The following is a 24,758-nucleotide window of genomic DNA, read 5'->3' on the forward strand; positions in this document are numbered from 1 at the left end:
CCATACACCTAAGTATTTGTAGTTGTCCACGTATTCTAAGTCAGAGCCGTCCAGAGTAGTGATGTTGGACAGGCGGGTAGGTGCAGGTAGCGATCGGTTGAAGAGCATGCATTTAGTTTTACTTGTATTTAAGAGCAATTGGAGGCCACGGAAGGAGAGTTGTATGGCATTGAATTTTGCCTGGAGGGTTGTTAACACAGTGTCCAAAGAAGGGCCAGAAGTATACAGAATGGTGTCGTCTGTGTAGAGGTGGATCAGAGACTCACCAGCAGCAAGAGCGACCTCATTGATGTATACAGAGAAGAGAGTCGGTCCAAGAATTGAACCCTGTGGCACCCCCATAGAGACTGCCAGAGGTCCGGACAACAGACCCTCCGATTTGACACACTGAACTCTATCAGAGAAGTAGTTGGTGAACCAGGCGAGGCAATCATTTGAGAAACCAAGGCTGTTGAGTCTGCCGATGAGGATGTGGTGATTGACAGAGTCGAAAGCCTTGGCCAGATCAATGAATACGGCTGCACAGTAATGTTTCTTATCGATGGCGGTTAAGATATCGTTTAGGACCTTGAGCGTGGCTGAGGTGCACCCATGACCAGCTCTGAAACCAGATTGCATAGCAGAGAAGGTATGGTGAGATTCAAAATGGTCGGTAATCTGTTTGTTGACTTGGCTTTCGAAGACCTTAGAAAGGCATGGTAGGATAGATATAGGTCTGTAGCAGTTTGGGTCAAGAGTGTCCCCCCCTTTGAAGAGGGGGATGACCGCAGCTGCTTTCCAATCTTTGGGAATCTCAGACGACACGAAAGAGAGGTTGAACAGGCTAGTAATAGGGGTGGCAACAATTTCGGCAGATAATTTTAGAAAGAAAGGGTCCAGATTGTCTAGCCCGGCTGATTTGTAGGGGTCCAGATTTTGCAGCTCTTTCAGAACATCAGCTGAATGGATTTGGGAGAAGGAGAAATGGGGAAGGCTTGGGCGAGTTGCTGTTGGGGGTGCAGTGCTGTTGACAGGGGTAGGAGTAGCCAGGTGGAAAGCATGGCCAGCAGTAGAAAAATGCTTATTGAAATGTTCAATTATGGTGGATTTATCAGTGGTGACAGTGTTTCCTATCTTCAGTGCAGTGGGCAGCTGGGAGGAGGTGTTCTTATTCTCCATGGACTTTACAGTGTCCCAGAACTTTTTTGAGTTAGTGTTGCAAGAAGCAAATTTCTGCTTGAAAAAGCTAGCCTTGGCTTTTCTAACTGCCTGTGTATAATGGTTTCTAGCTTCCCTGAACAGCTGCATATCACGGGGGCTGTTCGATGCTAATGCAGAACGCCATAGGATGTTTTTGTGTTGGTTAAGGGCAGTCAGGTCTGGGGAGAACCAAGGGCTATATCTGTTCCTGGTTCTAAATTTCTTGAATGGGGCATGTTTATTTAAGATGGTTAGGAAGGCATTTTAAAAAAATATCCAGGCATCCTCTACTGACGGGATGAGGTCAATATCCTTCCAGGATACCCCGGCCAGGTCGATTAGAAAGGCCTGCTCGCTGAAGTGTTTCAGGGAGCGTTTTACAGTGATGAGAGGAGGTCGTTTGACCGCTGACCCATTACGGATGCAGGCAATGAGGCAGTGATCGCTGAGATCTTGGTTGAAGACAGCAGAGGTGTATTTAGAGGGGAAGTTGGTTAGGATGATATCGATGAGGGTGCCCATGTTTAAGGCTTTGGGGAGGTACCTGGTAGGTTCATTGATAATTTGTGTGAGATTGAGGGCATCAAGTTTAGATTGTAGGATGGCTGGGGTGTTAAGCATGTTCCAGTTTAGGTCGCCTAGCAGCACGAGCTCTGAAGATAGATGGGGAGCAATCAGTTCACATATGGTGTCCAGAGCACAGCTGGGGGCAGAGGGTGGTCTATAGCAGGCGGCAACGGTGAGAGACTTGTTTTTAGAGAGGTGGGTTTTTAAAAGTAGAAGTTCAAATTGTTTGGGTACAGACCTGGATAGTAGGACAGAACTCTGCAGGCTATCTTTGCAGTAGATTGCAACACCGCCCCCTTTGGCAGTTCTATCTTGTCTGAAAATGTTGTAGTTTGGAATTAAAATGTCTGAATTTGTGGTGGTCTTCCTAAGCCAGGATTCAGACACAGCTAGAACATCCGGGTTGGCAGAGTGTGCTAAAGCAGTGAATAGAACAAACTTAGGGAGGAGGCTTCTAATGTTAACATGCATGAAACCAAGGCTATTACGGTTACAGAAGTCGTCAAAAGAGAGCGCCTGGGGAATAGGAGTGGAGCTAGGCACTGCAGGGCCTGGATTCACCTCTACATCGCCAGAGGAACATAGGAGGAGTAGAATAAGGGTGCGACTAAAAGCAATAAGAATTGGTCGTCTAGAACGTCTGGAACAGAGAGTAAAAGGAGGTTTCTGGGGGCGATAAAATAGCATCAAGGTATAATGTACAGACAAAGGTAAGGTAGGATGTGAATACAGTGGAGGTAAACCTAGGTATTGAGTGATGAAGAGAGAGATATTGTCTCTAGAAACATCATTGAAACCAGGAGATGTCATTGCATGTGTGGGTGGTGGAACTAATAGGTTGGATAAGGTATAGTGAGCAGGACTAGAGGCTCTACAGTGAAATAAGCCAATAAACACTAACCAGAACAGCAATGGACAAGACATATTGACATTAAGGAGAGGCATGCTTAGTCGAGTGATCAATAGAGAATAGAGAATATATAGAGAACAGGCTCCCTGGTCCACTAATATATATAGAGAACAGGCTCCCTGGGCCATTAATATATATAGAGAACAGGCTCCCTGGTCCACTAATATATATAGAGAACAGGCTGCTGACCGTCCCTCTGCATTTCCTCCCTCTGCTGAGAAAAGGGGACAGTCTTCCAGATGGCTAAACTCAAGTCCCACTGCATTATTTCTGCCTTATGTACCAATTCATGTTACTCCTGTGACCAGCGAAAGTGATAAGACACAAGCTGCTGATAATAACAACACAAGCTTATCCGAACAATTTGCTATTCTCAATCATTGCAGCTGTAATGTTGGTTGCAGCATGTGGAAATAGGAAGAACGCACATTTTATGGCTTGTAAAGGTGTGCAACAAAAGTGCGGAGAGCGCTGAATATCAACTTAAATGCGAACTTACACGGCAGCTCTTTGCTGTATTCGTCGTCTCACTCTAGTCATGGTTTTAAAAGGTTTGAAATCTCACAGTATTAACTTCCCTGTTCATTAAAAAAAAAGTGGCTTGTTTTTACAGTCCACAACTCGAGGAAACTGTGCAGACAAGGTGATTTGAGATATCAGGCGGTGTTCACCTTCAGACACATAAAATGTTACCCTGAATGATTCAGTTGCCCGACGATGATGGAACCGATGGCCTTATATTAAAGATGTGGTGGCCATTTTGAGTTCTTCTCCCATTTTCAACAGGAAATAATTGTTGATTAAATTGTAGATGTAAAGAAGTATCCCATGATCTGGGATAATTCATTGCTGGCTGAACATCTTACTAACATAATCTAGGTTACGGTCGTTCACTGGTGTGTCAAAACAATCTCCTGAACACGTACGTGATTTGTGATTGACGCTTGATTTCTGTCACAACTTTCCACTGAACAAACGTCACATAGTACTTATTCATTACCAGAAGTCACCCTGATACATGGTAGAGAGATTAAAATGACCAAAGAGTGGACTACAACCAAAGTCAAGAGGACAATATGAACATGAATGTGCTGTACAGTATATATTAAACACCCTTAAATAGACTGTACACACACTGTACTCTGTACTGCACCTTGAATAGTTCTGTACAAACACTGTACTCTGTACTGCACCTTGAATAGTTCTGTACAAACACTGTACTCTGTACTGCACCTTGAATAGTTCTGTACAAACACTGTACTCTGTACTGCACCTTGAATAGTTCTGTACACACACTGTACTCTGTACTGCACCTTGAATAGTTCTGTACAAACACTTTACTCTGTACTGCACCTTGAAAAGTTCTGTACAGACACTGTACTCTGTACTGCACCTTGAATAGTTCTGTACACACACACTTTACTCTGTACTGCACCTTGAATAGTTCTGTACAAACACTTTACTCTGTACTGCACCTTGAATAGTTCTGTACAAACACTTTACTCTGTACTGCACCTTGAATAGTTCTGTACAAACACTTTACTCTGTACTGCACCTTGAATAGTTCTGTACAAACACTTTACTCTGTACTGCACCTTGAATAGTTCTGTACAAACACTGTACTCTGTACTGCACCTTGAATAGTTATGTACAGACACTGTACTCTGTACTGCACCTTGAATAGTTCTGTACAAACACTTTACTCTGTACTGCACCTTGAATAGTTCTGTACACACACTGCACTCTGTACTGTACCTTGAATAGTTCTGTACACACACTGTACTCTGTACTGCACCTTGAATAGTTCTGTACACACACTGTACTCTGTACTGCAAGGCCAACACATGTAGAATGTCAAAGCAGAGGTGTCTAATGCTTCTGAACTTCTAGTCCTTCTATCTCTTCTGACCTTTCAGGCTTTGCAACTCCAACCGTTTTCTGTTCCATTTCACCTTTAAAGAAAACAAACATGTTCAATTATAGATCACTTAATGATTTAGTTTAATATGCAGGCTGCCATCCCATTGCCGAAGGGGGGAGTAAGACTCCTACTTGTTTTTACCCCATTGAATGGGGCTCTGGTAATTCGATCCAGTCTCGTGTTCATCAGACAGAAGGAAACATGATGCACGTTGCTGTCGTCTTAGACTGATTATTAAGGACATAGCGTGCGGAGGCACACGGTGTCTACGGAGAGGCTTTTATTTGAAAACGGTCATGGATAATGCACATTATAATTGGCCCCAACACGGAACAATACATCTGAGTGTGTTCAAAGCGAAGGGAGCCAATCACACGATTCATCCTCTATGCTGATGGTGTGTGTGTGTGTGTGTGTGTGTGTGTGTGTGTGTGTGTGTGTGTGTGTGTGTGTATGTTGCTCTATGCTGATGGTGTGTGTGTGTGTGTGTGTATGTTGCTCTATGGTGATGGTGTGTGTGTGTTGCTCTATGCTGATGGTGTGTGTGTGTGTTCCTCTATGCTGATGGTGTGTGTGTGTTGCTCTATGCTGATGGTGTGTGTGTGTTCCTCTATGCTGATGGTGTGTGTGTGTGTGTGTGTGTGTGTGTGTGTGTGTGTGTGTGTGTGTGTGTGTGTGTGTGTGTGTGTGTGTGTGTGTGTGTTCCTCTATGCTGATGGTGTGTGTGTGTTGCTCTATGCTGATGGTGTGTGTTCCTCTATGCTGATGGTGTGTGTGTGTTCCTCTATGCTGATGATGTGTGTTGCTCTATGCTGATGGTTTGTGTGTTCCTCTATGCTGATGGTGTGTGTACCTCTATGCTGATGGTGTGACGCAAAACCCTGGCGTACAACACCATCATACACCTGTACTTTATGTACTCATGTTCACTCTCTCACTCACTCACTCACTCACTCACTCACTCACTCACTCACTCACTCACTCACACAGTTTCACAGATGAACACAAAACTCAAACACATTCGGACAAATCTTTCACACCTCTGCCATACACACACCATACCATCTCCACAGACACACTCCCAGCATGCAGCTGTCACCAACACCGTGTCACACACACAGTGCCAGGGCATGGACACTCACCTCTGCAGATGGGCACAGGGAAGTCCCACACGGCGCCTTTCTCCGCATTGGTGACACAGGTTAGCTGTGGGTGCCCGTCCAGGACGTACCCGGTCACACAGCTGTAGCGAATCTGGTCTCCCACGTTAAAGCGTGTCCCTACCAGGATGCCTTTGGGCGGAAGCCCAGGGTTTCCACAGGCACTGATCTGCAGTTCTTACGGGGAGAACAGGGAAGAAAGAGACAGCCGTTACACTTTGTTACAACATCTAAGACAGAGAATAGGGAAGAAAGAGACAGCCGTTACACTTTGTTACAACATCTAAGACAGAGAATAGGGAAGAGGGAGACAGCCGTTACACTTCGTTACAACATCTAAGACAGAGAATAGGGAATAAAGAGACAGCCGTTACACTTTGTTACAACATCTAAGACAGAGAATAGGGAAGAGGGAGACAGCCGTTACACTTCGTTACAACATCTAAGACAGAGAATAGGGAAGAAAGAGACAGCCGTTACACTTTGTTACAACATCTAAGATAGAGAATAGGGAAGAGGGAGACAGCCGTTACGCGGGTGGGGCTGGTTGCAATGGCCACTCGCGGAAGTGTAGAGTTTGAAAAACTTAGTCGGAGGCATGGAGTAAAGATTCCTGCTGCGGCCGGGTGTTCAGTGGAAGAATGTAGCTTGGCTGTGGGTGCTATCATTGGGTATGATAGCATCAAATTAGCCTCAAGGATGAATAGCGCTGTAGTGATATTCTTAGATTCAATTGAAAAGGTGAATAAGATAGTTGAGAGGGGTGTTGTGTTGTGGGAGACACAGACGCCGGTATTTCAGCTTATGAATCCGGCGAAGAAAGTTATACTTTCTAACGTGCCAAAATTTGTTAGAGATGAAGTGTTGGAGCGAGAGTTATCTCGCCATGGTCAAATCGTATCTACAATAAAGGTTATTTTTGGATGCAAATCTCCGTTGTTGAAACATGTCGTGTCTCATAGGAGACAAGTGCATATGATTTTTTTAAAAGGACGGAGATTAACTGAATTTAGCGTTCAGTTTTAAGATTGATGGATTTGATTATGTCTTCTATGCATCTACTGAATCAATGAAATGCTTTGGCTGTGGAAGAGAGGGGCATTTGGTGCGTAGTTGTCCCGAGAATGAGCGCGCTGAGCCTGGTAGTAGCTCTAGTGCGAAGGAATGAACACGCTAAGGGTGCAGGGGAAGAGAGAAGGTGGGCAGATGTGGTTGGAAAAGTAGGAGAGGAAGGCATTGTGGATACGGAGGCAATTGTGGTAGATCAGAACAAAGAGGGAGGGGAAACATTAGGTGAGATTGCGACTGCCGTCGCTGAGGTGGTGCTGGAAAATGAAATTGGAGGTCAAGAGGAGATTGAAATAACGGAAAAGGAAGCGGATGTTTTCAAAATACCGAGGAGTAAAAGGAAGAATTTAAGAGGTGGTGAAGGGTCTAATTCTAAGAGAAAGGTAGAGATTGACAAATCAGTTGAAGATGAACAAGTTGTAGAGATGGTTGAGTTTTCTTCTGGGGAGGATAGCGAGAGTGAGTCATCTGACGCGTCACAACAATATAGTGAGATTAATGGGGTGGAAGGGAGGTATGGGATCGAGAAGATACGTCAATTTCTGAAGTTGACAAAAGGGAAGAAATATATGCAGGATTACAATGTACAGTGCCTTGCGAAAGTATTCGGCCCCTTGAACTTTGCGACCTTTTGCCACATTTCAGGCTTCAAACATAAAGATATAAAACTGTATTTTTTTGTGAAGAATCAACAACAAGTGGGACACAATCATGAAGTGGAACGACATTTATTGGATATTTCTAACTTTTTTAACAAATCAAAAACTGAAAAATTGGGCGTGCAAAATTATTCCGCCCCTTTACTTTCAGTGCAGCAAACTCTCTCCAGAAGTTCAGTGAGGATCTCTGAATGATCCAATGTTGACCTAAATGACTAATGATGATAAATACAATCCACCTGTGTGTAACCAAGTCTCCGTATAAATGCACCTGCACTGGGATAGTCTCAGAGGTCCGTTAAAAGCGCAGAGAGCATCATGAAGAACAAGGAACACACCAGGCAGGTCCGAGATACTGTTGTGAATAAGTTTAAAGCCGGATTTGGATACAAAAAGATTTCCCAAGCTTTAAACATCCCAAGGAGCACTGTGCAAGCGATAATATTGAAATGGAAGGAGTATCAGACCACTGCAAATCTACCAAGACCTGGCCGTCCCTCTAAACTTTCAGCTCATACAAGGAGAAGACTGATCAGAGATGCAGCCAAGAGACCCATGATCACTCTGGATGAACTGCAGAGATCTACAGCTGAGGTGGGAGACTCTGTCCATAGGACAACAATCAGTCGTATATTGCACAAATCTGGCCTTTATGGAAGAGTGGCAAGAAGAAAGCCATTTCTTAAAGATATCCATAAAAAGTGTCGTTTAAAGTTTGCCACAAGCCACCTGGGAGACACACCAAACATGTGGAAGGTGCTCTGGTCAGATGAAACCAAAATTGAACTTTTTGGCAACAATGCAAAACGTTATGTTTGGCGTAAAAGCAACACAGCTCATCACCCTGAACACACCATCCCCACTGTCAAACATGGTGGTGGCAGCATCATGGTTTGGGCCTGCTTTTCTTCAGCAGGGACAGGGAAGATGGTTAAAATTGATGGGAAGATGGATGGAGCCAAATACAGGACCATTCTGGAAGAAATCCTGATGGAGTCTGCAAAAGACCTGAGACTGGGACGGAGATTTGTCTTCCAACAAGACAATGATCCAAAACATAAAGCAAAATCTACAATGGAATGGTTCTAAAATAAACATTTCCAGGTGTTAGAATGGCCAAGTCAAAGTCCAGACCTGAATCCAATCGAGAATCTGTGGAAAGAACTGAAAACTGCTGTTCACAAATGCTCTCCATCCAACCTCACTGAGCTCGAGCTGTTTTGCAAGGAGGAATGGGAAAAAATTTCAGTCTCTCGATGTGCAAAACTGATAGAGACATACCCCAAGCGACTTACAGCTGTAATCGCAGCAAAAGGTGGCGCTACAAAGTATTAACTTAAGGGGGCTGAATAATTTTGCACGCCCAATTTTTCAGTTTTTGATTTGTTAAAAAAGTTTGAAATATCCAATAAATGTCGTTCCACTTCATGATTGTGTCCCACTTGTTGTTGATTCTTCACAAAAAAATACAGTTTTATATCTTTATATTTGAATCCTGAAATGTGGCAAAAAGGTCGCAAAGTTCAAGGGGGCTGAATACTTTCGCAAGGCACTGTAACTGATTTTTTCCCTGAACGTGAATTGTTTATTGAATCAGCAAAGTTTCTGATGTCAAAAATTACAGGGGAAAGTTTGAAAAGCCCTGAAATTGCTAGACTCAAGAAAGAGGTCACGAGAGTGATAAGTGATGTAAATTCTAAAGAAAATGAAAGAGTTCAGTTGCAGTTTTAACTCTGTAAAGAGATGTGGTGGCTGTATCTTCCTCTGTATTTATTTTTTTTCATCCATGAGCAGTTTTAAGATTTCTTCTTTAAACGTAAATGGGGCAAGAGATGGTAAAAAAAGAGCCATGGTGTATGAGTTAATTAGGGGAAAGGGAAGTGACATAAATGTTCTACAAGAAACGCATAGTAATTTGGAAAATGAAGTTATGTGGCAACAGGAGTGGGGGGGAACAGTGGTGTGTGGTCATAAAAAATCTAAAAGTGGGGGTGTGGTTATCTTGTTCTCAAAAGGGTTTTTGCCTTTGTCATATGAGGTTGAAGAGGTAGTTGAGGGGAGGTTATTAAAAGTTAGAGCAAGGTATGAAAACATGTGTCTGATAAATGTATATGCCCCAGTGGTGACAGTTGAGAGGGTATGTTTTTTAGAGACATTATCAAATACCATTGAGAAATGTAACAAAGAAGATTATGTATTTATTGCTGGGGATTTTAACTGCACAGTTAGCGATTTAGATAGAAATCACCAAGAACCTCATATAGCCTCAAGGACTTTTTTAAAACGCCTCATTGTAACACATGAACTGTGTGATATTTGGCGGAGTCAACATGGAGGAACAAGGCAGTACACCTGGGCGCATGTGAGGGAGAACATCATCTCTATGGCCAGGTTAGACAGGTTTTATGTTTTTGAGCATCAATCTCAGGTCTGTAAATCAAGTGTGATAACCCCAGTGGGATTTTCTGATCATTATTTAATAACAGAGGTGGTGTTCATTAACAATGTAAAACCCAAAAGTGCATTCTGGCATTTTAATATAACTTTATTGAGTGATGCTCATTTCAGGAACTGTTTCAGTTTTTTCTGGGAGAGGTGGAGGTCTCAAAAGGCCAGTTTTGTATCCCTTCAACAGTGGTGGGATATAGGGAAAATCCAGATTCAACAATTTTGTAATCAATACACGAGGAATGTCACCAAGGATATCACCAGATCAATGAAAGCCCTAGAGTTTGAAATAGTGGAACTCATGACGTTGGTTGAGACCACAGGAGATCGAGGCCATACTCAGGCCCTCAAGAGGAGAAAAGCTGCATTGTCAGACCTGCTGGGTATCAGAGCACAGGGGGCATTGGTGAGAAGTAAGTTTCAGGGAATATCTGAAATAGATGCCTCATCCAAATTTTTCTTTGGTTTAGAGAAAAAGAATGGACAAAGAAAAAATATTCATTGTCTCAAATCAGCTGTTGGACAAGAGCATACTAGTCCTAGTGAAATTAGAAAGAGGGCAGTAGAGTTCTATGCTGAGCTCTACAAGTGTGAGTACAAAGAGGATAAAACAGTGACACAGCAGTTCTTTGATGGGCTCCCAAAGGTGGCTGCAGAAGCTCAGGTTGAGCTTGAGCAACCATTGTCTTTGCAGGATTTATACAATGCATTAAAAGGCATGGAAAATGGAAGGGCACCAGGCATTGATGGGCTTCCCGTTTACTTTTTTAAGTATTTTTGGGCTATGTTGGGAGAGGATTGGTTAGAAGTAGTTAATGATAGTTTAACTGGAGGGTTACTACCAATAAGCTGCAGAAGGGCTGTCCTCACCCTACTTCCCAAAAAGGGTGACCAGAGGGAGGTGAAGAACTGGAGGCCGGTGGCTTTATTGTGCACTGATTATGAGATATTGTCAAAGGCTTTGTCCAACAGGCTGAGGGAGGTGATGGGGCAAATCATACATACGGATCAGTCCTACTGTGTTCCTGGCAGGCAGATAGGGGATAACATTTCTCTGATTCGTGATTTTTTGGACGTCTCTAGGGCTATTGGGTTGGATGCTGGTCTAATTTCAATTGATCAGGAAAAGGCATTTGACCGAGTTGAACATCAATATTTATGGCACACGTTTGAGGCGTTTGGGTTCAGCTCTGGTTTTATTGCCATGATAAAGGTGATATATGGTGACATTGAAAGTGTTTTGAAAGTTAACGGTGGTTTGAGGGCTCCTTTTAAAGTGTGTAGAGGTATTAGGCAGGGATGTTCTTTGTCAGGAATGTTATATGCCATTGCTATAGAGCCACTACTAAATAGCATTAGAAGTCGCATTGCAGGGGTGTACTTTTCAGAGGATATTCCTCCTATTCGTCTCTCAGCCTATGCTGATGATGTAGTTGTGTTAGTGAAAAATCAAGCGGAGGTGGATAGCTTGAGTCTAATGGTTGATCGTTTTAGGGGAATATCCTCTGCAAAGGTAAAATGGGAAAAGAGTTGTGCTTTACAGATTGGAGAATGGTCTGGAGGGATCATGGCTTTGCCAGGGTGCTAGAATGGTGTAAGGGAGGTTTTAAGTATCTTGGAGTGTACCTAGGAGATGAGGGGACTATGGAAAAAAATTGGAGTGGGGTGGTTGAAATGGTGGAAGGGAGGATGAGGAGATGGCGTTGGTTACTATCTCGTATGTCATATAGGGGGCGCACTATTATAGTTAACAATGTGATTGCCTCTGCACTGTGGCATCGGTTGTCAGTTTTAGAACCACCATCTGGCCTTCTGGCTAAGATACAGACAATTATTGTGGATTTCTTTTGGGATAAATATCACTGGGTTCCACAAAATGTTTTGTATTTGTCAAAAGAGGAGGGGGGACAAGGTCTTGTACATCTTGCTAGTAGGGCTGCTGCTTTCCGGTTTCAGTTTATTCAAAGGTTGCTTTATGGACCGGAAAATGTGGTGTGGAGAGGGGTGGCAGGTCTTGTATTACAGCGGGTTGGAGGATTAGGTTTAAAGAAGGCTTTATTTCTGGTTGATAGTAGCCAGATTTCTAGGGAGGGAGTACCTCCGTTTTACAGAGGCCTTCTCAGAGTGTGGAGCATAATGAAGGTGTCCAGACGAACTTCAGCGGAGTCAATGCAGTGCATTGGCTGTTGGAGGAACCTCTGGTGTATGGGGCAAGACTGGATTGTACAACTGCAGCTGTTCCACATTTCTCCAAGATTCTGGAGAAGGGGAAAATCATAACCTTAAAACAGTTAATGGCCATGGCTGGGCCCGCCTTAATGGATGGAAGATGGGTGGCAGAACATTTGGGGATGAGGTCGGAAAGGATTGTCGGACAAATGCTGGGGAGCTGCAGGAAGGCTCTGTCAGCGGAAGAATGGGGTATGCTTAGTAGCCACAAGAAGAAGGTACAAGATGAAGACGTCTCATTTCCAAGACTAGGGATTACACCAAATATCCCAGAGTCAGAAAGAAAGGCGTTATTGCTGGATTTGAGAGGGTTGGAGGAGGTGGGTTTGGATGAGGTGAATGGGAAGGACTTGTATAGGGGGTGTGTCAAGGTGTTGAATAAAGATAAATTAAAAAATAGAAAAGACACTCCATGGAGGGTAAAATTGGGCATTGATGACAAGGTAAAGCCAGCATGGAGAGCACTGTACAAGCCACCATTACAAAAGGGTACTGGTGATATGCAATGGAGGGTTTTACATGGCATCATTTTTTATTTTATTTTATTTTTATTTTACCTTTATTTAACCAGGTAGGCAAGTTGAGAACAAGTTCTCATTTACAATTGCGACCTGGCCAAGATAAAGCAAAGCAGTTCGACAGATACAACAACACAGAGTTACACATGGAGTAAAACAAACATACAGTCAATAATAAAGTATAAACAAGTCTATATACAATGTGAGCAAATGAGGTGAGAAGGGAGGTAAAGGCAAAAAAAAGGCCTTGGTGGCAAGGTAAATACAATATAGAAAGTAAAACACTGGAATGGTAGTTTTGCAATGGAAGAATGTGCAAAGTAGAAATAAAAATAATGGGGTGCAAAGGAGCAAAATAAATAAATTAATTAAATACAGTTGGGAAAGAGGTAGTTGATAGGGCTAAATTATATGTGGGCTATGTACAGGTGCAGTAATCTGTGAGCTGCTCTGACAGTTGGTGCTTAAAGCTAGTGAGGGAGATAGCAGTTAATGCTTTTGTATCTGTTATTAACTCAGATGTTAGAGATGGATGTCCTTTTTGTAATATAAGAGAAACCATTTTTCACTGTTTTATGGAGTGTGAGAGGATAAAACCTCTATTGGAAATGCTGGAATCTTTGTTTAAAGCTGTATCTGAGTTTTTCAATAACACTGTTTTTATTTTGGGGTTTCAATATAGTAAACAACAGAAAAGAAAATGTCAAATGTAAAATTTTATTTTGGGACAAGCTAAGATGTCAATTTTTCTGAGTAGGAAACATAAGATAGAAACGGGATATGGGCAGGATGTAAGATGTGTTTTTAAAGGATTAGTGAAAGCAAGAATAAAAGTCGATTTTGAGTTCTTTTCAGCTGTAAAATACCTCCTATTATTTGAGGAGAAGTGGGCATATGAAGGAGCGCTTTGTTTTGTAGAGGAGGGGAAATTATTTTTTGCTGCTGAAATAAGTTGAATGTATATGTTATGTATTTATTTTTGTTTAGGAATTACATTTGTTGTTTCATTTCTGAAAAGGCAGTGTGTCATTATTTATGTTAACACTTGAGTAAAAAATAAAGGTTTTATAAAAACTCAAACTCTCTCTCTCTCTCTCTCTCTATACAATTCTAGAAATGAGAAACTCAACTCAACATCAAGACAGTCGAAAACTTTAGCGCTCCCTCACCACCATTACATGCAGTTCAGTACTGCATTGCATTCACATGGAACTTGCCTGCACATCTGAAGTTAAGGACACAGTGGGTGGGTTGGGTTCAGCTTTAGCTTCATGCTGGGAGAGCAAGATAAGAAAACCATATACTGGCTGAGACATGTGCAGTATTTGAAAGAGCCAAAAAGAGAGAGAGGATGCTGTAACGGAAGAAAATATATAGTTGAGTGAAAAAGAGAGTCAGAGATAGAGAGATACAGAGAGAGAAAGATTGAGAACGAGTGAGAGAGAAAGATAGAAAGTGAGAGAGAGAGAGAGAGAGAGAGAGATAGATAGAGAGAGATAGAAAGTGAGAGAGAGAGAGAGATAGAGATAGAGAGAGATAGAAAGTGAGAGAGAGAGAGAGAGAGAGAGATAGAGATAGAGAGAGAGAGAGAGAGAGAGAGAGAGAGAGAGGGCCACAAAAGAAGACCATTAAAAGTGCAGCCAGCCCACCACTGGTTACTCCCCTTGTATTCCAACCATAGAGTGTGTCAACCAGCCAACTAATGCTCAGGCAAACTGTTCTCAGTGGATTCTCTGGAGAATGACTGGTTAAAGTGTGTCTGTCCACGGATGGTGTATATTATTTTCAAATCATTCAGAGCATGTTTATTCCTCTGGTCAGTGGTTTAGAACAAGGCAAAGGGGCCAAAGGGAAGTGTCTGCTCCACCTATCAGGCTACCAGGGGGTTGGAAGATCTAACCACGACATGGTCTACTGTGAATTAGTATTTTTATGTAACACACACACGTTCTTTTACACACACACACACATGCACACACACACACACACACACACACGTTCTTGTATGCACACACACACTCACGTTTTTGTATGAACACACACACACACATGTTCTTGTACACACACACACACACACACACACACACACACACACACACACACACACACACACACACACACGCACACATACACATACACACACACTGCAGACACGAACAGCTAGCTGAGAGACAGACATGAGGCTACGAATATGCATGTCTGTAGGTATCAGCCAACTTTGTTAATTTAAAACTGCTAATTACCTGGGTGCTGATATTGTAAAATAGCCTGAATGAAAACAGAGTCAGTCGGCTGACAGCCAGCTTGTGTCTCTTCCCTTTAACAATGAGAGATCATCATCAGTCCCATGGACCTACAGAGTGTGTGTGTGTCGGTGTGTGTGCGTGTGTGTGAGTGAGTGTGTTGGCTTGGGTGGTGGATGGGCTCAAGAGCTCATAGGCAGGAGATAATTATTGAGCACACTTTCCCTCCTATTGTGACCTCTGACCTCTGTTTTATCAGAATGACTACCACTAGCTAGGTTTCCATCCAATTGACATGTGGATAAAAGGCTGTGCGTGATGACGTACTGCACATAAAAATATATTCTCTGCGTGCTCTGTCGCACGCTAGGCATGTACAATGTCAATGATAGGCTTCGAGGGTTCTCTTCCGGTAGGTACACCTATATGTAATCTCTTGGCAGTAGTACTGTAGACTACTTTATCACTGACCTCAACCCAGTCTCTCAGAGCATTCACAGTCAGACCATCACAGCAAAATCTCAGTCTACGTGAACAGAGCAAAACTCAATCATGAGGCATCAAGCCAAAGGAACTGAATAATATTAAGAAATACTATAGAAGGAAGGAAAGTAGTGTGGAAACAAAACAAATTCAATTCCTTTTAGACAACTTCCTGGACGAAATGTTTCATTGTAATAGTGAAGGTGTAAACTTGGCAGTATAAAACCTAAACAGTATGACCTCAGCTTCCCTATCAAATCAAAAACATTTAAGCAAAAAACATAAGAAAATTAACTAAAATGACAAATGGTTTGATGAAGAATGCAAAAATCTAAGAAAACAATTTGAGAAAACTATCCAACCAAAAACATAAAGGCCCAGAAAGCCTGACCCTACGCCTTCACTATGGTGAATCACTAAAGCAATACAGAAATACACTACGTAAAAAGAAAGAACAGCAGGTCAGAAATCAGCTCAATGTAATGGAAGAATCCATAGAATCTAACCATAGAATCCATAGAATCAAACAAAAAAACACAGAGCTATCTATCCAAAACAGAAATGTATAGAAAAAACATTTCTCCAATATTTTTGGCCCCATAACAAATAACAAGACAGCGAAAACAACATACTAAGAAAATGTCAAATTGGCTTTTTACCAAATTACTGTACAATAGATCATTAACTCACCCTGCACACCCTAATTGACAAACAAACAAACAAACAAACAAACTACAGCAATGGCAAAGTTTCCTCATGGTTTGTTGATTTCAAAAAAATATTTTGACTCAATTTGAGTCTGCTATACAAATTGATGGAAAGTGGTGTTGGGGGAAAAACATACAATATTATAAACTCCGATCAAATGTGCACTTAAAATTGGCAAAAAACACACACATTTCTTTCCCAATGGCCGTGGAGTAAGACAAGGATGCAGCTTAAGCCCCACCCTCTTCAGCATACAGAACCAGTCAAAGAATTAGACACGCCTACTCATTCAATTGTTTTTCTTTATTTCACTATTTTCTACATTGTAGAATAATAGTGAAGACATCAAAACAATGAAATAAAACATATGGAATCATGTAGTAACCAAAAAAAGTGTTAATCAAATCAAAATATGCTTCATAATTGAGATTCTTCAAAGCAGCCACCCTTTGATTTGATGACAGCTTTGCTCACTCTTGGCATTCTCTCAACCAGCTTCATGAGGTAGTCACCTGGAATGCATTTCAATTAAAAGGTGTGCCTTCTTAAAAGTTAATTTGTGGAATTTATTTTCTTCTTAATGCTTTTGAGCCAGTTAGTTGTGTTGTGATAAGGTAGGGGTGGTATGTAGAAGATAGCCCTATTTGATAAAGTTCATATTATGGCGAGAACAGCTCAAATAAGCAAAGATAAATGACAGTCCATCAATACGTAAGACATGAAGGTCAGTCAATCTGGAAAATGTTAAGGACTTTGAAAGTTTCTTAAAGTGCAGTCCCAAAACCATCAAGTGTTATGACGAAACTGGCTCTCATGAGGACCGCCACAGGAAAGGAAGACCCAGCTTTACCTCTGCTGCAAAGGATAAGTTGATTAGAGTTCCCAGACTCTAATTGCAGCCAAAATAAATGCTTCTCGGAGTTCAAGCAACAGACACATTTCAACATCAACTGTTCAGAGGAGACGATGTGAATCAGGCCTTCATGGTTGAATTGCTTCAAAGAAACCATTACTAAAGGACACCAATAAGAAGAGAGTCTTGGAAATCTGTCCTTTGTCTGATGAGTCCAAATTTGAGATTTGTGATTCCATCCACAGTGTCTTTGTGAGATGCCCAGTAAGTGAACGGATGATCTCTGCATGTGTGCTTCCCACCTTGAAGCATGGAGGAGGAGGTGTGAGGGTATGGGGGTGCTTTGCTGTTTACACTGTACGTGATTTATTTAGAATTCAAGGCACACGTAACCCGCATGATTACCATAGCATGCAGCGATACGCCATCCCATCTGGTTTGCGCTTAGTGGGACAGTAATTTGTTTTTCAACAGGACAATGACCCCTACAGGCTGTGTAAGGGGTATTTGACCAAGAAGGAGAGTGTTGGAGTACTGCATCAGACTACCTGGCCTCCAAAATCACTCGACCTCAACTCAATTGAGATGGTTTGCGATGAGTGAAGGATAAGCAGTCAACAAGTGCTCAGAATATGTGGGCACTCCTTCAAGACTGTTGGAAAAGCATTCCCGGTGAAGCTGGTTGAGAGAATGCCAGGAGTGTGCAAAGCTGTCATCAAGGCAAAAGGTGGCTACTTTGAAGAATCAAAAATGTGATTAGTTAAACACTTTTTTTGGTTACTACCTGATTCCATATGTGTTATGTTATAGTTTTGATGTCTTCACTATTATTGAACAATGTAGAAATAGTACAAATAGGGAACTCCCGGGTGGAGCAGTGGTTAAGGGCGCTGTGCCACCAGAGACTCTGGGTTCGCGCCCAGGCTCTGTCGCAACCGGCCGCGACCGGGAGGTCTGTGGGGCGACGCACAATTGGCCTAGCGTCGTCCGGGTTAGGGAGGGCTTGGTCGGTAGGGATATTCTTGTCTCATCGCGCACCAGCGACTCCTGTGGCGGGCCGGGCGCAGGGCACGCTAACCAAGGTTGCCAGGTGTACGGTGTTTCCTCCGACACATTGGTGCGGCTGGCTTCCGGGTTGGATGCGCGCTGTGTTAAGAAGCAGTGCGGCTTGGTTGGGTTGTGTATCGGAGGACGCATGACTTTCAACCTTTGTCTCTCCCGAGCCCGTACGGGAGTTGTAGCGATGAGACAAGATAGTAGCTACTAAAACAATTGGATACTACGAAATTGGGGAGAAAAAGAGGTAAAAAATAAAATAAAAAAATAGTACAAATAAAGAAAAACCCTTGAATGAGTAGATGTGTCCAAATGTTTAAATGGTACTGTATATTTCAATGAATTGGCGAGGGCACTAGAACAGTCTGCAGTACCCGGCCTCACCCTACAAGAATCTGAAATCAAATGTATACTGTTTGCTAATGATCTGGTGCTTCTGTCCCCAATCAAGGAGGGCCTACAGCAGCACCTAGATCTTCTGCACAGATTCTGACAGACTTTGGCCCTGACAGTAAATCTCAGTAAGACCAATATAATGGGGTTCCAAAAAACGTCCAGTTGCCATGACCACAAATACAATTTCCATCTAGACACCATTGTCCTAGAGCACACACAAAACTATACACAGGTAACTTCCACAAAGCTGTGAATGATCTGAGAGACCCAAGAAGGGCATTCTATGCCATGAAAAGAACATAACATTTGACATACCAATTAGGATCTGGCTAAAAACACTTGAATCAGTTTAAAAAAATGTTTTATTTCACCTTTATTTAACCCGGTAGGCTAGTTGAGAATAAGTTCTCATTTGCAACTGCGACCTGGCCAAGATAAAACATAGCAATTTGACACATACAACAACACAGAGTCACACATGGAATAAACAAAACATACAGTCAATAATACAGTAGAACAAAGAAAACAAAAAGTCTATATACAATGTGAGCAAATGAGTTAAGATCAGGGAGTTAAGGCAATAAATAGGCCCTGGTGGCGAAGTAATTACAACATAGCAATTAAACACTGGAATGGTAGATGTGAAGAAGATGAATGTGCAGGTAGAGATGAGGTGAGATAAGGGAGGTAAAGTCAAAAAAAGGCCATGGTGGCGAAGTAAATACAATATAGCAAGTAAAACACTGGAGTTGTAGAGCCTATTGCTCTAGTTGTGAGGTATGGGGTCCACTCACCAACCAAGAATTCACAAAATGGGACAAACACAAAATTGAGACTCTACATTCAGAATTCTGCAAAAACATCCTTCATGTATGACGATGAACACAAAATAATGCAGAATTATTAGGCCTAATTATCAAAATCCAAAAAAAGATCTGTTAAATTCTACAACCACCTAAAAGTAAGTGATTCCCACACCTTCCATAACAAAGCCATCACCTACAGAGAGATGAACCAGTAGAATAGTCCCCTAAGCAAGCTGTTCCTAGGGCTCTGGTCACAAACACAAACAGACCACACAGAGCCAGCAACACAATTAGACACAACCAAATCATGAGAAAACAAAAAGATAATTACTTGGAAAGAATTAACTAAAAAACTGAGCAACCTGGAATGCTATTTGGCCCTAAACAGAGAGTACACAGTGGCAGAATACCTGATCACTGTGACCAACCCAAACTTAAGGAAAGGTTTGACTATGTACAGACTCAGTGAGCATAGCCTTGCTATTGAGAGAGGACGCCATAGGTAGAACTGGCTCTCAAGAGAAGACAGGCTGCATGCAAACTGCCCACAAAATGAGGTGGAAACTGAGCTGCACTTCCTAACTTCCTGCCAAATGTATGACCTTATTAGAGACACATATTTCCATCATATTACATAGATTCACAAAGAATTTAAAAACAAATCCAATTTTGATAAACTCCCGTATTTATTGGGTGAAATTTAACTTTATTTGGTAAAGTGAACATATTTTTTTTGCATGCCAATAATAAAGCCCGTTGAATTTAATTTAATTTTGAAAGAGAGCTTGAGAGAGAGAGCAAGAGAGATATCAATAGAGAGAGCTAGAGAGTGAGAGTGAGAGAGCACAAGAGAGAGAGAAAGAGAGAGAGCAAGAGAGAGAGAGAGCAATAGAGAGAGAGAGAGCAAGAGAGAGAGAGAGCTAGAGAGAGCTAGAGAGAGAGAGCAAGAGAGAGAGAGAAAGAGTGAGAGCGTAAGAGAGAGAGAGAAAGAGAAAGGAAGAGAGAAAGAGAGAGAGAGAGGGAGTATATTTCACTTTTGTTTATTATCTTATTTCACTTGCTTTGGCAATGTTAACATATGTTTCCTATGCCAACAAAGCCCTTAAACTAAAATTGAATTGATAGTGAGAGATTTGTGACCGTTGTAAATACAACCCACATTTACATTTATTTATTTTCCCTCTTGTACTTTAACTATTTGCACATTGTTACAACAATATATATAGACATAATGACATTTGAAATGTGTCTATTCCTTTGGAACTTCTGTGATTGTAATGTTACTGTTCATTTTTATTGTTTATTTCACTTTGTTTATTATCTATTTCACTTACCTTGGCAATGTAAACATATGATTCCCATGCCAATAAAGCCCTTAAATTGAAAATTGAAATTGAGAGAAAATAAAGGAGCCTGAAATCTTGGACCGTGAACAAGCGTACAGTCCTCCTCTAGCTCTGTGAACAAATTAGAGATGCAGTTAGTTCCTTTAATCCACCACAGAAAAATTAAACACTTGAATAAAAACCTCAGGTGTGATTCAGTAAAGGTCACACATTTCCACTGTAATCTGGGTAGATAAACTACTGTGACAAACAGACGTCCCTGAGAACTTCAACAATGGCCCTGCCTCACCTCTAACTCCTCACTGTGTGTGTGTGACAGAGAGATGTGTGACAGAGAGATGTGTAACAGAGAGATGTGTGACAGAGAGATGTGTGTCAGAGAAATGTGCCTCAGAGCTATTTAAATTACAGTTGTCTTTGTTTTTATTATATCAAATACTGTATGTCCCTGAAAATGTGCTTAATGTGTACACTACCAGTCAAAAGTTGTAGAATACCTACTCATTCAAGTGTTTTTCTCTATTTTTACTATTTTCTACATTGTAGAATAATAGTCAAGACATCAAAACTATGAAATAACACCTATGGAATCATGTAGTAACCCAAAAATTATTAACTCAAAATCTAAATATTTTATATTTAAGATTCTTCAAATATCCACCCCTTGCCTTGATGACAGCTTCGTACACTCTTGGCACTCTCTCAACAAGCTTCACCTGGAAAAGCTTTTCCAACAGTCTAGAAAGAGTTCCCACATGCTGAGCACTTGTTGGGTGCTTTTCCTTCACTCTGCGGTCTGACTCTTCCCAAAACATCTCAATTTGGTTGAGGTCAGAGGATTGTGGAGGCCAGGTCATCTGATGCAGCACTCCATCACTTATTGGTAAAATAGCCCTTACACAGCCTGGAGGTGTCTGGGGTCATTCTTGTTGAAAAACAAATGATAGTCCGACTGCGCCCAAACCAGATGGGGTGGCGTATCGCTGCAGAATGCTATGGCAACCATGCTGGTTAAATGTGCTTTGAATTGTAAAAAATCACAGACAGTGTCACCAGCAAAGCACCCCCACATCATAACACCTCCTCCTCCATGCTTCACGGTGGGAAATACACATGCAGGGATCATCCGTTCACCCACACCTCGTCTCACAAGCGATTGGAAATCTTAACAGATTTCCACCGGTCTAATGTCCATTGCTCGTGTTTCTTGGTCCAAGCAAATCTCTTCTTCTTATTGGTGTCCTTTAGTAGTGGTTTCTTTGCAGCAAATTGATCATGAAGGCCTGATTCACACAGTCTCCTCTAAACAGTTGATGATGAGAAGTGCGTGTGTCATGCCCTGACCTGAGTATTCTTTGTTTTCTTTATATATTTTGGTTAGGTCAGGGTGTGACGAGGATGGTATGTGTGTTTTCGTCTCAGCTAGGGTTTTTCTAATGTCTAGGGGTTTTGTAGATGTATGGGGTTGTTAACTATCTAGGTGTAGGTCTATGGTTGGGAACCATAGTTAGGCAGCCATCTTCTTTGGGTATTTCGTGGGTTATTGGCTATGTTATGTTGCACGTCAGCTCAGTGTTTCGTTAGCAGTCACGTTTGTCTTGTTGTTTTGTTCTTCGTGTTCTTCGTGTTCTTCCTTCAATAAAGAAGAATGTATTCACACCACGCTGCGCTTTGGTCCTCTCCATACGACGATCGTGACAGTGTGTTTCTTGAACTCTGTGAAGCATTTATTTAGGCTGCAATTTCTGAGGCTGGTAACTCTCATGAACTTATCCTCTGCAGCAGAAGTAACTCTGGGTCTTCCATTTCTGTGGTGGTCCTCATGAGAGCCAGTTTCATCATAGTGCTTGATGGTTTTTGCTCCTGCACTTGAAGAAACTTTCAAAGCTATTGAGATTTTCCGGATTAACTGACCTTCATGTCTTAAAGTAATGATGGAATGTTGTTTCTCTTTGCTTATTAGTGCTGTTCTTGCCATAATATGGACTTTTTACCAAATTCTGTATACCCCGTTACCTTGTGACAACACAACTGTTTGGCTCAAAAGCATTAAGTGGGAAAAAATCCACAAATTAACTTTTAAGAAGCCACACCTGTTAATTTAAATGCATTCCAGGTGACTACCTCATGCATCTGGTTGAGAGAATGCCAAGAGTGTGCAAAGCTGTCATCAAGGCAAAGGATGGCTATTTGAAGAATCTCAAATATTCAATATATTTTGATTTGTTAAACACTTTTTTGGTTACTACATGATTCCATGTTTTATTTCATAGTTTTGATGTCTTCACTATTATTCTACAATGTAGAAAATAGTAAAATAAAGAAAAACCCTTGAATGAGTAGCTGTTCTAAAACTTTGGACCGGTAGTGTATATTTACATATTTGATGAGGGTTGGGGGACTGTCCGTTCTAGCATGAGGAAGTAAGGAGACATTTCCACTAGTTACCCCAACTACAAAGTCAAAATTGGCTATATTGTAAAAATGTATGGAAACAAACAATTCGCTTTTTGTTCTGAATTTAAGGTTAGGGTTAGGCATACGGTTAGCAGTGTGGTAATGGTGAGGGTTAAGGTTAGGATTAAGGTTAGGGCTAAGGTTACGTTTTAGGTTTAAAATCACATTTTAAGAAGAGAAAATAGTAACGCCCTAACCTTCTCCATCACTATACTCGTGGGCTGCCTGAGAGTCACTGAAAAGCTAAATGTATGTGAAGAAACTTGCCAAACCGCTGAAGCTTGCTAAAAATGAGAATTTACCTGGAAAGTCCACTGTAGTTTCATCTCCTAGACCTGCAGTTCATATCTCCAAATGTAAAATTAATGAGGACACTGAGATTCAGTGAGCTTTCAGCCAAGGTAGAAAACACGATGTAGGGATGTATCATCTATGGCAGAACTATTCATGTGAATACCGCCTCCAGCAAAAAAAAAAAAAAAGTTTTCTTTACATTAAGAACCAGACAGATTTAAAGCCCAGAGAAGGAGAAGTCTGGGCCTGAACAACTCAGCACAACTCAGCACAAATTGTAAACTACCAGCAATGTTTGCCTTTAAACAACCATATTATTGTAAGAATTTTCAATGAAATGCACTAAGACAAAACCATAAAGTACATTCAAGCCTATTTCAGCATTTCATGCATTGCTCATGACATTTAATGCATTGCTCATGACATTTCATGCATTGCTCATGACATTTCATGCATTGCTCATGACATTTCATGCATTGCTCATGACATTTCATGCATTGCTCATGACATTTCGGCAAAGGCAGAAGGAATCGAAAGGGACCTTGGATAAAAGCAATGGTCAAGCAGTAATAATCATTGTAAAACAAAGACCTTCATAGTGCCCTTGGTGTTCGAAAAAGGCAAATCAGACAACTTTCTCCCACTTTCTTGACTGGCCTGCCTGCCTTGTCCCACTGGGCAAAAACAGATGAAATCAACATGGCTTCCATGTCGTTTCAACTACAAAATCCAATGTGATAACGTTTAATAAACGTGAGAAAACTGATTGGATTTGCAAAAAGTCATCAGCGTGAGGAAATTCCGTATTTTCTTGACCCAACTTTTATTAAGCTAAATCCAACGACATGGGGACAGTTTCATGATAAATTCAGTCTAGATGACAACTCAACCAACTGTAAATCAAGACTAGACGTTGAACTGCCCAGTGGGGGCATGGTTACAGTAGCTGGAGTGCCAGAGATTCAACCTTGGGGATGATTGTGTTTGGAAGCGAGTTGGAGCTTGAGCAGCCAAATTACCTGCCCTTCTCTGGAGTATGCTTATCTGAAGAGTGCTAGCTCCAACCTCCTGGTAATCCATCTCCATCTTACTGCCACAGTTCTGCTATCTGACAGGCCGATAGGCGGCCAGTAGACCCAGGACCTGGCCAGGACTCTCCCTCCGCCCGCGGTGACAAAGAGGCTATTTTCCTCAATGTTCCGTCCAGTCCAGACTGCTGGCTAATACAAGGTATATTGATTGCATTTGTAAACTTGGATGTTCTTTGGAGTGCGTTTTTGTAAAACCCTTAACGTGTTCCAGAGAGGTTTAACCTGCTTTGCGGTTCTGACTGCTCTGCTGCGGTCTTGGCAACCACCCGCCCTCACAGTGAGAGGAGAAAACGAATGGAAACTATGTCCAACTACAGATTAAACTCAAAGTACACAATAGGGACTAGGGTGCCATTCGGGATGCTA

General features: G+C 41.8%; 1 protein-coding gene across 1 annotated transcript in view; it reads right to left on the bottom strand.

The window, feature by feature from the left end:
- Nucleotides 1–24,758, bottom strand: part of csmd3b (CUB and Sushi multiple domains 3b) — an 826,488-nt gene that overhangs the window by 568,477 nt on the left and 233,253 nt on the right. Inside the window, exon 4 of the mRNA XM_036953488.1 lies at nucleotides 5,720–5,914. Within this exon, the coding sequence (XP_036809383.1) occupies nucleotides 5,720–5,914 (195 nt within the window). The remainder of the gene's footprint in view (nucleotides 1–5,719; nucleotides 5,915–24,758) is intronic.

Source organism: Oncorhynchus mykiss, chromosome 18 (assembly GCF_013265735.2).
Source record: "Oncorhynchus mykiss isolate Arlee chromosome 18, USDA_OmykA_1.1, whole genome shotgun sequence".
Classification (NCBI taxonomy): domain Eukaryota; kingdom Metazoa; phylum Chordata; class Actinopteri; order Salmoniformes; family Salmonidae; genus Oncorhynchus; species Oncorhynchus mykiss.